The sequence below is a fragment of the Spermophilus citellus genome (genome assembly GCF_964194105.1).
Source record: "Spermophilus citellus genome assembly, chromosome: 3".
Classification (NCBI taxonomy): Eukaryota; Metazoa; Chordata; class Mammalia; order Rodentia; family Sciuridae; genus Spermophilus; species Spermophilus citellus.
In genome coordinates, this window is record NC_138184.1 from 187,587,647 (window position 1) to 187,603,852 (window position 16,206).

Below are 16,206 nucleotides of genomic sequence, written 5' to 3' on the forward strand. Positions count from 1 at the left end.
CTATACCCTTCCTCCATTGATCTTGCATCTTTGTCCAATTAGCTATACTGTAATTGCATGGTGCCATTTCTAGGTTCTCCATTCTGTTCCATTGATCTGTATCACAAAGTCCTAAATCAAAAGCTACACATCTTGAAATAAAGTACAGTAATGCCTCTTACTTCATTCTTCTTCTTCAGAATTGTTTTAAGTATTCTAGTTCCTTTACCTTTCCATATAAGTTCTAGGATAATGTAATCTGTATTTACAAAAGCTCTTGCTGGATAAATCCCAAGGTTTAAAAAAAAATACTTGTATGTGGATAACTCCCAAATGCATATATCCAAGACAGGCTCTCTTGAGCTCTTTACCTCTAAACACCCACCTGACAATTACCCTTGGTTGTCTGGTTTTGAATTAATTTTGAGATGTTCATTATATTTTCAAGTTTATTGTGTTATCTTCCCTCATCATAATAAATGATACCACTACTTATCCAGCTATTCAAACCAAAAGACTTCTCTAAAAAAGAATGTCTTTAAATTCTCTCTCTCTCTCTCTCTCTCTCACACACACACACACACACACACACACACACATTTTCAGGAAACATCTTTCATTAGCTTAAAAACGTTTCATTTATAAGTAGCTCTTAACAGTAACACCCAAACTCCTTACTTAAGGCCCACAAAGTCCTCTTATCTCACACTTCTTCTTTCATGAAGCTCCAAGAAAAGCAAGGATTAGGGTGCCCGAGATACAAAGTTTAAGGGGGCCCTCATTGCATTTACTGGTGAGTACATCCTTAAACTTTGCCCTTTGGGCCCTTATTTGTCCACCATGTTTCTAGACCTGGATCTCAACTTTTCCCTGCCTTACAGACTTGCCTAGACATCTCTATTGCCAGGCAAGCTCTACTCTGCGGTTTTTTTATGACTAACTAATCTTTGTCATTTGGGACCCTCTTCAAACTTAACTACCCTATCTAAACTTATAATAATAATAATAATAATAACAACAACAACAACAACAGCAGCAGCAGCTAGGATTTATTAACCTTACATTGAGATGGGCCCTATTCCAAGCCTATTTACTTAATCTGATCTTCATAACAATTATTTTTGGTGAAAATTATCAGCATCTCCATTTTACAGAAAAGTTAACTGGTACTGAGTCAGAAGCAAAGTAAATTGCTCAAGGGTTCACAGCTACAACTAATGATTCCACCAGGAAACAATCTAAGTGATTTGATTACAGAAACTGAGCTACACTAGTTTATTTTCTTTAAGGCCCTTACTATCTGAAAGTCTCATTTATTTGCATACTGTCTCTCTCTCATTAAAATGTGAGCTCCACGAGGGAGCTTGGTCTGTCTTTGATGTTGTCTAGTCAAACCTAGGTGTGCCTGGCTATATCTAGTGATCCATAACATGTACTGAATGAATGCATTTAGAAAGACAAGTGTGAGCCCAAAAGAACTTACTTAAAACTACTTATCTTTGAGAATCCCTCAAGTAAATAATTTCAAAATTTTGTAACAAAGAATCTTCAAGGAAAATAATATACTGCTTAGAACTTTTTAAAGAATGGTGCATGGCTATTTTCCTTTTAAATAATCTTGGTGCATAAATGTGCTCTATTCCCTGAAGAATCGACTTTTCTGTGGTGGCAAGATAATCAATGTGTTATCAACATTCCATCTAGAAGTTAGAAGTGGAAACGTTTTTGACCTTGGGCTTCTTTCACCTGAAGTTATTTGAATTATTTACTTCCTGTCTAGTTGTTTAAATCTTTTCATTCTTTCCAGCTCTTTGGATCCACTGTTCCCCTACACTCTTCATTCATGGCTGTTTTTTCCTCTGGGGCATCTATATTTCACAGCAGCCAAGTGTTCTCATGGTCTAAAGTTTCTAAATCTGAGATCAAGTGAAGTGTAAAGAATTCTTTGAAGCTTGGGGCAGCAGCACAGGCTTGTAATCCCAGAGGCTGAGGCAGGAGGATCATGAGTTCAAAGCCAGCCTCAGCAAAAGCGAGGCACTAAACAAATCAGTGAGACCCTCTCTCTAAATAAAATACAAAATAGTCCTGGGGACGTGGCTCAGTGGCTGAGCGCCCCCGAGTTCAATCTCTGGTACTCTCCTCCCCCACCGCAAAAAACAAAGAAAAACAAACAAACAAACAAAACTTTCTCCTGGCTCCTTGTTGGCTGGCATTTGTCTGACGGCATCTTGAGCGTGGGTGGCGCACCACCAACACGAGTCCTCTCCCAGGGTATACACGTTTAACAGCAGGTTTGGCTAGGGGATGGCGAAAGACCAGGAAAGCCTGGTCGTCTTTGGCTCCAACCACAACTGGGCATTCCACGCCCAGCAAAAGCTTCGTCAAACAAATACGAAATGGCGGGAGAATTCCTGAAAGGAATTGGAAGTCCTGGTCTGGATCCTGTCAGCCTGGCTGACCAGACGGACAGGCCAAGAGTTGCCACCCCTGATCTCCACCCCTTTTCTCCCTTAGTCTGAGCCCCCAAGGTGAAGTGTGGGCTGCGCGCAGATATGCGCCTGCGCCCGGAGGCCTAGGCGCTCGCGCGTGGCTCCTTCCTGCGCAAAGCTTCCCGCGCATCCCTGTGCGCACACACTGCGCAGGCGCTGGAAGAGCGTCCAGGCGGGAATGGCGGCGGGCAGTGCAGCGGGTCCCCTTCGGGGCATGGCGGTGGCGGGTGGAGGCGAGAGTAGCGATAGCGAGGATGACGGCTGGGAGATTGGGTACCTCGACCGGGCATCCCAGGTAGCAGAGGAGGCCTTGTGTTGACAGCAGCTGTTGTTGGCTCCTGGCTTTCGAAGGCCAGGCCCAGCCCTGGGAAACTTACTAACTTCCTTGCCAGTGTTTCCCTTTTTACCTGTGTTTCTAAATTGGGGAGTTTGAACCGAATCGAACCCGCACTTTTCCTTTTGTTCCCCAAATGTGGTTTTCATCGGATGCACTGCTTTGTCTCGTGGATGGAGCTCCTTGCTTGGGTTTGGACCTATCATCGTTCACTCCCTCTAAAGATAGTTTTAGACATGGAGTCTTCGCTAATGTTATATGTCGACCAAAACCCTGACATACGGTGTACCTCATCAGACATTACAATTTCCTGATGTACTGGAAATGAAAAGATGTCTAACACGAGTTTCATTTTGTGCTTTTTTTTTTTTTAGAAATTAAAAAGGCCGTTGCCTATAGAAGAAAAGAATGAAACGTTTAAGAAAGCATTGACCACTGGAGATATTTCCTTAGTGAAGGAGCTCCTAGATTCTGGTGAGAGTTAAGGGGTAAAGTCAGCTGAATACAGTTTTCTAAGTTCACAAGCATTCCTGGTTTCAGGAGGCTTGTGTTGCTTTCCAACGAAAACGCAACCAATAGTTAATACATCAGTTGTTCTTTTGAGTTCTGTCTGCCTTATTTTCTTTGCCCTTACATTGAGAGTGCCACCCTAATTAGCTTCCTCGTTCAAGAAGTGGTTTTTGTTTTTCAGCATTTACTTGGCTGTAATTTACAGTTCTCAAGAATTGTTTCTATTTATATATTTTGTAGTTTTATGGTTTTTCCTCCTCCTGTATTTTTGTTGTGGTGGAATAAGGTCTGAGCTTAAATATTATTTTTAAAAAAATATTTAAACCTGGATATTTGTTCCAGGTTTATTGCCCACTCACTGTAGTTTCTTAGGAAAATTAAACTTGTGGAACATCTGTTTCTTTATGTAAAACATCACAATTCTGTCCTGGGTTCCATTATACTCTTCTGTGAATTAAATATTTTTAAAATTACTTTCACATACAAATGTAAATTGTTGATTGAAATGGTTGAAATTATGCAAAGATATAACAGGAATTTACCATCTAGTTATAGCTACAAAACATTCACACACAAAATAGATGAGATTTTATATAGCAAAATATTTTTATTCAGTGTTAGAGATGATACATGGTTTTTGTAGAAATTAAAACCTTTTGGAAACAAGTTGGATCCATCTTTGATTACTAACCATGAGAATGCATTTATAAAAAAAGGTTGTTGGGGAAAGATAATTAAAATAAGATAACGTGTAAATTAAGGACATAGAACATATAAACAATATATAAATGTTAGTTATTATTCTTAGCAAATGAAAAAGATGTTTGATTTGGTGGACAGATGGTGGAACTTGGGTTTCTATTTGAAGAATGAACTTGAATGAAATTTGAATAAGGAGAAAGAGGCCAGAATAACTAATATGACTATATGTATGGTGTTTGTAGTTTTGGATGGAGTAGAATAGGCGATTTTTTTTTTTTTTAAGAGAAGGAAATTTATCCTGGGAATAGTGGGACTAGGCACAATGAAGGTGATGGAGGCTCTTGGAAGATTAGGACTGGATATGATTGATAGCAAATATGGGTTTTTGAGTCTATTGAAAGAGCCTACTGCTAAGTTTTTAGTCAATCATTTGAAATTTGGTTTTAATTATTAAAACTGAAAACATTTAAAAAACCAATAATAAATATATGGGTATAAGGTAGACAGATACCTTTTTGTCCCTACTCTCACCCCTATTACTGTTGGTTTTGGGGTATTTTACTCTGCTTCTCCTTATTTAACATTTTAAAAACTATTTCTGTTATTTTGCCTTTGAATTTATTTCATTTTTTTGAAACATATTTCAACACCATTGAAAAACTTTAATTAAAAGTGAAATCATGCTAGGCAAGATGGCACAAACCTGTAATCCCAGGAGCTCAGGAGGCTGAAGCAGGAGGGTCATGAGTTCAAAGCCAGCCTCAGTAACCTAGCAATGACCTAAGCAACTCAGCGAGACACTGTCTCTAAATAAAATATATAAAAGGGCTGGGGATGTGGCTTAGCGGTTAAAAGTAACAGGCATTTACTAACATTTTTAGTTCTCCATGAAGTATTTTACATATTCAAGAAAGGTACAGAAACACCCTTCCACCCACACACACAGATGACCTCTTTTCCTACAGTTGAGGTGTATTATTCCTTTGAATTTTTATATTTTTATGATATATGTATATATCCATAAACAATGCAGTGTTATTTTGGATGTTTTTGAGTTATATAAGTATATTGTGTTAATCCTTTAAAATACCTGTTTTAAACACTATACCTAGAACTTAATAATTTAAATATTAGAGGTGATGATTGATAAGGATTTTTATACCAAAATGCATTATTTATTTTTGTTTCATGTCTTTTCCTTTTTCTACATTTACTATCACAATTCAAGCAGTACTATCAATAAGAAAAGAATGAGAAAACAATGATTTTTTTTTTCTGAACTCATCATATGCTTTCAGTTGTAGTAGTTTATTTTTATTTTTTAATTGGTTGTTCAAAACATTACAAAGCTCTTGATATATCATATTTCATACATTTGATTCAAGTGGGTTATGAACTCCCATTTTTACCCAGTATACAGATTGCAGAATCACATCGGTTACACATCCACGTTTTTACATATTGCCATACTAGTGACTGTTGTGTTCTGCTACCTTTCCTATCCTCTCCTATCCCCCCTCCCCTCCAGTTGTAGTAGTTTAAAGAAGAAAATTTGTTAGAGGTGACCAGTTGGGATAGCATTTTATGTAGGTACTAAGATGGTTAAGTATTATTTTCTCCCAGTGTTTTTCATTTACCTTATACCAATTAAAGTGAGACAGTTGGGAATTGGAGATACGTGGTCTTTCAGTGAGTTGATGTTTCAACAGAAAAAAGTGATCCCTGCCCCAAGTTTGTATTTTCTTGGTGATAGTCCCTTCATCTTTGCAAGTGGAATAATTTATAGCCACAGACTATAAAATCTGTAAATTATACAATGTTAAAGCCAAGTCCATATTCAGTGGTATTTCCACCTACAGGTACTCCTTTTTTGAAATAAAAATGTTGTTTTCCTTCTTGAGACTAACAAATACTACTTAGGTTGAAGAGAGAGATTGCCAATCAATCTCTACGACCTTATAAAAAAGGTTTTACCTAATTGTAATGGATTATGTTCATTACTTTATCCTTATATTACATTTTCTATGCTCTTTCCCAGTCCTAGAACACTTTTTTCTTTTTTCTTTTTTTTTCTGTGAGTGTGTATGTAACCAAATCAATCAGTATTATTAGGAAAATCATATAATTTCAAGGATTTTTATCATTAAGTATTTAAAGATTTGAAGGTCATTGGATTCTTGTCCTAGTTAGTATCTATCCCTAATTCCACTCTGAAACTTTATCCCATTCCTAAGGCCTGATATCTCACCTGTGAAGAGAATTCTAGCTCATTGCTTATTATTCATTTTTCTAAGGTAGAACCTGATAGTAATTTTCAATTTGTTCTTTTTTTTCACTTTCTCAAAGTAATGTTAAATTCTGATGACACTACTTTTGAATATTCTTTATACAACCCCCTACCCCATCTTGCTCTTTCTCTCTCTCCTGTGCTTAGTTTGATGTTTGTAAGTTGGTCTCCCTGCATTCTGCCATTCTCAACAGTGATATATCTGTGTTGTCTTTATAATACCGATATAATGATGTTAATCCCTTGTTCACAAAGTATAGTTTTTATTTCCTAAAAGAGATTTTATAATGTAACCTATCTTTTTAACTTCATTTTTTATCTGATTACCTATGGGTAAGTTTTGTGTTGAAGGGGAAGTTAGGATGTCTTAGGGAAATTTGTGGTATTCACAATCTTGGATATTGCCCGAGTATAATATTCTAATCTAAAAGACATACTCCCTCCCTGAAACCTTCCCCAACTCCCCTAGAGAGAAAAAGGTGGCATAGAAAAACTTATTATACTATAAACTATTTTATATTTATATTTTATAAAACATTGGACAGGTCAGGTCTCTTAGAATATAGCGTCTATAGTGAAACTAAAGTTAACAAATTTATTAGTCACAATATTACTATTTTTCTAGGACCATTATTACCAAGAAATCCTCTTCTAGAATAAACTATATGGTGTATGTCTCCATGCATATATATGTTTCACACACTACAGTGAGGGTCTTCTTGCTATTGTTTTGTTTTTTTATGGTGAGACTTTTAAAACCTTGTTTTTGTGTTGACAGGCATTAGTGTAGATTCCAGCTTTCGATATGGATGGACTCCTTTGATGTATGCTGCTAGTGTTGCCAATGTAGAGATGGTTCGGGTCCTTTTGGACAGAGGTGCTAATGCAAGCTTTGATAAGGGTAAGATGTTTGAGATAACTTAACTGGTTATGTCTACCGTGAATCTTTGAATCCCAAGCAACAATTAGGCAAGGGGGGAAAAATCTTTCTGTTAGTTGAATTGGTTAAATAATATGCAAAGTCAAATTAGAAACCTATCCATTTTGAAAAAGTCTTTCCAAGAAGATAGATTCCATATATGTATTTTTTAAATTACATATAGGTATGTATATCTAATTTCTGAAGTAGAAGGTTTGGCTATTTTTAAATAAAAAATACATTGAAAAAATCAAAAGACTGCTAATTTTTTGGAAAATTACCTGAAAATTAGTTTATGAAATTGTAAACTCAACTTTGAATTATATCACTTGAAGTTGTTTCAAAAGTAGTTTATTAAATATATTTATTTCTGTTTTTCTTAGTAAGTAATTCCCACTTGGTAGTTCTTTGAATACTCTTAAAGAACAAAAGTATATATACAACTGGGCACTGTGGTGCATGACTGTAATCCTAGAGGCTTGGGAGGCTGAGACAGGAGGATTGAGAGTTCAAAGCCAGCCTCAGCAACAGTGTGGTGCTAAGCAACTCAGTAAAACCCTGTCTCTAAATAAAATACAGAATAGGGCTGGGATGTAGCTCCATGGTTGAATGACCCTGACTTCAATCCTTAGCAGCCCCCTCCCCAAATAAATAAATAAATAAAAATTTTAAAAAGTATGTATGCAAATCCAGTTTGTTATATTTATTTAATAAATCACTTTTTTGTTGTTGTTTTTGGTTTGCAGTCCTGGTGATTAAAGTCAGGGTGCTCTACCACTGAGTTACATCCCAGTCCTTTATGTTTTTTATTTTGAGACAAAGTCTCACCAACTTGCCAAGGCTGGCCTCAAACTTGAGATTCTCTTGCCTCAGCCTCCAGTTCATTGGGATTGCACACATTTGCCACTGTACCTGGCTTAACTTGTTTATAATAGGCCGTTGAATTTACTTCATAATTATTTTAGAATTGATTTTCACATTAGTTTTTTTTGTATGTACATTAGATACTTGTAAAACTATAGCTATCGTTTCTTCTTTATTTTACAAAAATCTTTCTTATTTCCATGATTAATCAGGTTTTTTATTTTGTTGTTAAAAATACCACTCAAAGCTATACTTAAGCTTGGGATTTTTAAAAGCATAGAAAATTTTCTGTCCAAAAACTTCTTTTTCTGCTTCTCTTCCTTGTAATTAGAGGAATACATACAGTTATAAAATACTTTCTATTTTTCTCAGAATGTACACATAAAGATTGTAGGTATTAATTTCAATTTACTTATGAATTAGATCTAATGAGATATTAAGACATGACTGGACCCACAGTTTATCAGTGGCAGAGCTAGGACAGATGATACTACCTTTGAATATCCTTTTGTTATACAACTTGTCATATGCTATGTTGTATGCTGTGTCACATGCTATGTCTAATATAAATCATAGCTGTGGTGACCTTTTTTGAATTACTGAGTTCTTAATTGAGAAGTGGTTTTTCTTTTCTTTTTTTTTTTTTTTCTTTTTAAATCTATCCTCTTTCCCATTGATGCCATAGGAGCCAAGGGAAGAACAGTTTTAGGGAACAGGGTGAGTTCATACAGATCAAGAAGACAAAGATTAAATGTGGCAGTTGTATCAGTTTCAATAGGAAGGTTATAAGCTAGATTTCAAGAACTGTCAAATGGGTAAGAAGTGAAACTAGAGAGTGCAGCTCGTTTTCCAGTCATAAGTTGAGGAAGGCAAATTTTAATGAACCAAAAATTGTTCATATTCAGGCAGTGTGGCACAGTCATGTGCCTCATCACTTGCTATTCTCTTGAGGAAATGGAATAGAGGAAGGAAGTTAAGAAGTGCATTGTGCATATACTAAATGGGGATGAAAGGGATTTATCCCTGATCTCTTGTTTTGGTGAATTAATCTTATGCATGAGATTTGGGAAGAGTTTATAGAATTCTAGAGTGCAATAAACATATAGAATATTTTAAAGGTAAAGAAGTCAATTAGATATACTTTCTAAAGTATGAGGATATACTTCCTAAAGTATAAGGTTATTTCCTTGTTTTGTTATTCATTGTAGATAAGCAGACTATTTTGATAACTGCATGTTCTGCTCGTGGCTCTGAAGAACAGATCTTGAAGTGTGTAGAGCTGCTACTTTCAAGAAATGCTGATCCAAATGTAGCTTGTAGGTAAGAGCCTTACTATTGGTTCAGAAATGTTGAAGATACTTTTCATTATCATGCTGTTAAACACTTCATAGTATGACTTTTTAAAAATCATAAACAGTGTTTGTTTACTTGGCCAAATAGTTTATGGATGAAATTAGGTCATAAGTTTCTAGTTCCAATTATATAAGAGTACCAAGAGAAGAGGATATCATAAAAATTGAACTTTTAACTTTTAGAGGAATATTATAGACATCTGGACTGAGAAGGACCAGTTGACATCAAACAAAAGTTTTCTGTTAATACACTCAAAAGAATATGATGATCAAGGTACAGAAGTAAAGCCTGTTAAGAACTTTCTCTGTTTAACAAGTTTTACACAAATACTGACAATATATTGAAAGTGTGTATATATGCCTAAGACTTCACCAATTAATTAGGTAATAATTTACATGTAATAGTGTCTAGATACATAGAAAATAATTTTGGATCTGTTGAAACTTCTGTAATAATAAAAATGAAGAGTGTACATCTTTAGATAATTACCAGATGAAAACGATTTTGATCTAATTGGAGTGATTTCAAGGGTGGTCTTTGGCTGCCCAGGGGCCATTTGGCAATGTCCATTTGGCAATTTTTGCTTTTCATACCTGACAGACATTACCCACTGTGTTCAGTGGGTGAGGTCAGATAGGCTGCTAAATATCTTGCAGTGTATGGGACAGCCTCCAAAGAATAACCAATCCCAAAATGACAAAATTGAGAAACCCTGATTTAGTATGAAAAAGGCCAAGACTTATACAGTAGATAATCAATGTTTAAACAAAAAAAATTACAAAGAACTGAAAAAGATTCTATTTATATATTTTTTAGCACATCAATTCACAGAAATTTTTATTCTGTCATTTAATATATCCCTGATTAGGGCTGGGGTTATGACTTGGGAGTAGAGCACATGCCTAGTTCTTATAAGGCACTGGGTTCGATTCTCAGCACCACATAAACAAACAAATAAAGGTATTGTGTCCATGTATAACAAATAAAGGTCTTATGTCTATGTATATCTGAAAGATATTTTTTAAAAAAATTTAAAAAGATATCCCTAATTAGGTGTAACTTGCACCTTGAAATTGGGACATGTACTTCACTAGCTAAAGTACACTTCTAAATCTGTTGTGGGTTTGATTTATACTTTTTGAAGTAGCATAAGACTTGCTTCTCTGGGTTCAATGGAAAATTGGTTTTTGCTTGATGTATCTCAGATTTTAAAATTTCTTTTACTGTTTTCCCCAAAGTATTATAGATAGTCAGGTCTTTGCCCTCTCACTTACTTATACCATCTTCTAAATACTTAATATGAAGTTAAGTAAGCCAATGTCATAGGTTTTAGACTATTTTGCCTCTCAAGAACTAGATGCCATCTTTAAGATACATAGGATATATCTGGTAAAACAGATTACATTTGAATTAAAATGACACAAGATTAGTATCTCATGCTAAAAATCATAAAGCTATCATGCTGTAAGGCAATTTTAAAGCTGAAGACCCTAGAAAAGCTAATGAACTTGAAAGAGCACAAGATTTAGATTGGTATGTACTCAACTAAAATAGATAATTTTATAGCATGGTTAAAGAAAGAAAGCTATGTATTTAATAGATATGAGAAATAACTTGAGAAGTCAACTTTCAGCTACTTTGTCTTCTTTAATGTTCAAAGCTTGAACCAATACAGTTACTGAATTGTATTTTCTTCCTTGTCCAGAAAAGAAAATAAGTCATGGTAAATAGTGCTTTTTAAGCTGCAGATTTTATAAAGATAGTATTAATGAATTTACTGGGGTAGGCATAACATACATCCATATAAAAGGGAAAAAATCCTAGAGTACAGTGAAATTTGTGGGATTATATAGACAAATCATATTATTTTTATTTAGTTTCATGTAATATGTGCCAGAAGTTTTTTAGGGAACCATTATTTAGATGTGAGGGAGAAAAACATCTTTAGATTAATTTACTTTCATTCTGTTGACATATTCCTTTTGTTGAGCAACTCTTTTGCTGAGAAAAATTATCTTTCAAGAAAAACAGCACAAGTAAAGAACTGGCCATAAAGCTTATAATTTTAATGAAAGCTACATGGTCATATACTTACTAGTTGCAAAAGACATTGAACACTAACTTTTTTTAAAAAACTAAAATGAGACCCATAGTCTTTCTTCATAAAGTGAAAGTAAGAGCAGTCTTAGCAGTCAACCTCTAAACTAGGGACAGAAGTCCCAATTCTGATATGTAAAAGTAGCATGAAATTCTTCATTCTTGGAAATAGTTCAAAAGACAGGGTCTTAGTTTGTAGATAAATTGAAAGAAACAAAAGAGAAGGATTTACGTGTGTTAGGAACAAAAAGATAATTCTAGGAATTTGTAGATTTTGTAGTGAAAATGAGTTATTTGAATCAAATCACTTGTTTCAGTTTGTACTAAAAGCTGGTAAATAGAAAAATAAAAATTAAGAGGAAGCTGTTGAATTTTTTATACTTAATTAGAAATTTTTCTGAGTGGTACTGAAAAAAATCTGTAATAGTTTACAATTTTTAAATTGTATATAATTTATATACATGAAATATTTATATTTTTATTGTTCAGCTAGATCCCTTTTGAATACTGCATACAGTTCTATAACTCACACCTTCTAATCTGTTGTTAAACTCACCAATTGAATCAGACTTTTTACTTTCTAGAACTGGTTTGCTTCTTTTTAAAATTGTGGTGTCACTTTATAGCTCATTTTTTTCCCTGATACTATTTTCAAGCTTTAGATTACAATTTCTGTAGCCAGGCTTGGTGGCCATGCCTATAATCCCAATGGCTCAAGAGGTTGAGACAGGTCAGCAAAAGTGAGGTGCTAAGTGACTCAGTGAGACCCAGTCTCTAAATAAAATGCAAAATAGGGCTGAGGATGTGGCTCTTGGATGTGGCTCAGTGGTTGAGTGCTCTTGGATTCAATCCCCACTACATCCTGCTTCCCCCCAAAATTTCTTTAATGTGATAAACATATCATTTAGATTGAGCATTTCCATTTCTGAAATCTGTTTCTATTAGTAATGTTTATCAATGCTCCTCATTCATGACTAGCTAGTCATTAGGTTTAAAATCTGCTTATAGGACTAATTATAAGGCTTAGGAGGTTCTATGAGAGAGAATTTTGTATATTTTTAAAACATGTTTGGGGTATTATCAATCCAGGACTTGTGTAATCTTAAATTTGGGATGGAGGTTCTGGACCATTTTGGAGTATACAACACAAAGAACTGATTTATCCTTAACCCTGGAGAAACAGACCCTTGAGTCTCAGCTTAATTTGTCTTTATGGTTTATCAAGCTTTCTACCTCCTATAGGCCCAGGGCTTTCAGTTTTGTTTCTCCTGATATAAAGGCCACCAAAATGAACTTTCCATCTGAACTGGCAGATGTCCTCAGGGAAAAAACAACTGTGAATTTAACCTTCACCTCTCTGGCTTTTTGCTATCTAGATTTTGGTTCCTTGGTATCTTAGTTCTACAGTTTTCAAGAAATTGAAATTTGTTTTCATCCAGCTCTTTTAGATGCATTAAAATTTTGGTCCAAATTTTGATCTAACTTGCTATTACTAGAAGTAAAAATCAGTATTTTGGACATTTTTGAATTGTTTATTTGTTTATAATTTTTTTGTGTGTCAACTCTGTTATTCTTTGTTTTCTATGGAAACTTCTTTTTAAAATTTTTGTTTAAAATCTCTTTGGAAATAACATTAATTTAATACCTCACAATGGGCTTTTCATAATTTGTACATAGGTATCTAGCTTGTTCTTTTAATCTTATTTTCTTTTATTTTTATTTTCCCTCCTGTGTGACTAATGTTAAAGAACTGGCAACTTGAAATCCATTTTTAAGTTAAACTTGCTGGGACACAAATCACATCTTGTGTTTCTCTTAGATCTTTTTACAAAGGATACTTAGCATAGTATACTGTGTCAAGCTGATATGGTAATTTACTGGTTTATTTATTTTAGCTTTAGAATTTTTCTTTGAGGGCGTTAGGTTTTTTGTTTTTATTTATTTATTTTTTTAAATTTTAGACAGGGTCTCACTAAGCCTTTTTTTTTTTTAAGAGAGAGAGAGAATATTTTAATATTGATTTTTTTTTTTTTTTTTTTTTTCAGTTTTCAGCAGACACAACATCTTTGTTTGTATGTGGTGCTGAGGATCGAACCCAGGCCGCATGCATGCCAGGCGAGCGCGCTGCCGCTTGAGCCACATCCCCAGCTCGGTTTTTTGTTTTTAAATCAAACTTTTGTTGAATATTTTCTGTATACCAAGCCCCATGTTAATTGCTTTTAAATATTGTCTAAATAATTCTTATAACTCAAGGGTATAAGGTATGTTATTTGTACAGAACAGAAAATTTGTGCTCAAATATGTAAGTGCCTTTGAATGTAGCAGAGGTTTCATAAGGATATTTACAATAATTTAATCCAAACAGCATCTTTCAATAGAATGTACCTATGTTTCCCATCTTTTCTACCTGTATTTAGGAGTTCTCAACACAAACCAATTAAACAGCATGACTTTTTAATTGTTACAAAACGCATATTTGTGTTAAGCTGCCTATATCTGAGTATTTTGTTTGTTTTTATTGTCTTTCTGTAAATTGTAGTAGGTAGTTGAATATTTTCATTTAAAAAGTCCACAAACTGGATAAGGAAGTATTGAACAGAGTAATGTTTTTACTTAATTTAGCTTAATCATATTCAGGCCTGAAAACAAAGTGGCCTTGATCAAGTTAATTGGAACTTGACATTTATGATGTTGTATGGACTTACCATTTCTTATTTTCTTTTTATATTGACAATGCAATAAAAAATGGTATTATAAGTTAAAATTTTGAGAAGGTCTATATTAGATTATTGAATACACAACATAATTTGAAACACTTCAATTTAGCCTGAAGAATGAAGTTGGCTTTCTTCTTGTTAGAGTAATAATATTTTTAAAATTGCATGTAATTAACATTTTATTTTTAGAATTTTTGAGAGTTTATTCTTCTTCCTCACTGAAATCCTGTATTAAAAAAGAGAGATTTCTTTTCATTTAGAAAGCAATTTTTCTAGCATAAGAGTTTGTTATATTCATATTGTTTAGTCATGAGATAAGAGTTTTGTAAAATGATATGACATTTTAATTTCAATAGATGTTTTATTACCATTGATAAGATAGCACATGTTAACTAATGCCCAAGGTTTTGACGTAATAACTGTGTGGTTGTTAACTTATTGAATATTATTACCTGTTTTAATTGACAGAAGATTCCCTGGGAAAAATGTTCCTTTCTTTCTTAGAATATAAATTTGATTGTAAATGTCACTGGAGCAGCTTGGTAGATTTACAGTTTTGCTTTCAATACTAACTTGTTTTCTTTCTTTTTTTAATTTTTTGTTCTTTTTATTTTTTAAATATATAATAGCAGAATGCATTACAATTCTTATTACACATATAGAGCACAATTTTTTATATCTTTGAATATAAAGTATGTTAATACTAACTTGTTTTCTAATTGTAGGTAAATATTTGTTACGTCTTTCTTTTCAAAATACAGGCAGAAACATTCTTTTGGAAACAGTTTTTTAAAATAACTTGTTTAGAAAATATTACTGGAAAATGTCATTTATTTTGTGATTTTATTCTTGTCCTACTTAAATGTATAAATAGTCAATACATTTTGTCATACAATATTAAAATAATATGTAGTCCATGTGGTAAAGTGTGAGCTTTCCTTGACTAAACAAATTTCTTGAACTTTTATCTCAGAAATATCTGCTTTAATCAGTTTGGCCAGTGTTTTCATTCTCTTTTATTATTATTTTAAATTACATACACACACAGTTCTTTTCACTCAGAAATGTGTTTGGGATCTTTGTTAGTACTTAGTAGTATTTACATTCTTGTGTTGTATGGTAGTTTGAGTAATGTCTCTTGAGTCGGATTGCCAAGGTTTGAATCCCTGCTTTATTATTTACTAGCACTGCAATTTCAGTTAGTTATTTATTTGTTCAGTTTATTTTTTATAATACAGACATAAAAATGTCACTCACTTCATAAAGGTGTTTGGTATTTAAAACAGTATCCAGTCACAGAGTAAGCCTTGAAATATTTGCCATAACAAATATGATGATGATGATATTCTTGATACATATTAATTCTGCAAAAGACTTGTAGAAATTAAAATGCTGAAAAATTTTGTACATTCAAAATTTTGCAAACGACATCCAAATAGTTGTCTAAAAAGTGTTTCCACTTTACACTGTGAACTATGTGAGAGAGCATCCATTTTTTGCATGCTTGTCAACCTATTAAACTTTGTGATTTTATCAGTCTGATGGATAAAAATGAGTCTGTGATGGTATAAGGTTTTTTGTTTGTTTGTTTGTTTGTTTGTTTTTGAGAGGGACTAATGAGCTACATCCCCATCCTGAGCATTTTTGTAGTTTTTATTTTCTAATTTTCAGTTCACTACAACATCTTTCCTTATATTACTAACTTTATATATATATATTTTTATAAATTGCCTATATTTTTATTTACCTGTATTTTCCTTATATGTTGGAACTGATTTTATCTTTGTTAGCAATTTTACATGTATGTAGTAACAACCTTAGTGTTCCATAGCATTAACCCGGCTATTCATATACTTAGAAATCAGCTGGTGTTTTTGAAAGCAGAAAATGAACAGGACAAAGGTAAAAAAAAAATTATTCTACTAAAATGAATTCCCTAAAGAATTATCTGTTGA

The 16,206-nt window shown here is 33.6% G+C and overlaps 1 protein-coding gene across 1 annotated transcript in view; it reads left to right on the forward strand.

The window, feature by feature from the left end:
* Positions 1-2,646: 2,646 nt before the first annotated feature.
* The window catches only part of ASZ1 (ankyrin repeat, SAM and basic leucine zipper domain containing 1), a gene marked incomplete at its 5' end in the record, with an annotated part of 47,619 nt that continues 34,059 nt past the window's right edge, over positions 2,647-16,206 (forward strand). Inside the window, 4 exons of the mRNA XM_081285132.1 lie at positions 2,647-2,763; positions 3,177-3,276; positions 7,080-7,202; positions 9,293-9,404. Coding sequence (XP_081141258.1) covers positions 2,647-2,763; positions 3,177-3,276; positions 7,080-7,202; positions 9,293-9,404 — 452 coding nt within the window. The remainder of the gene's footprint in view (positions 2,764-3,176; positions 3,277-7,079; positions 7,203-9,292; positions 9,405-16,206) is intronic.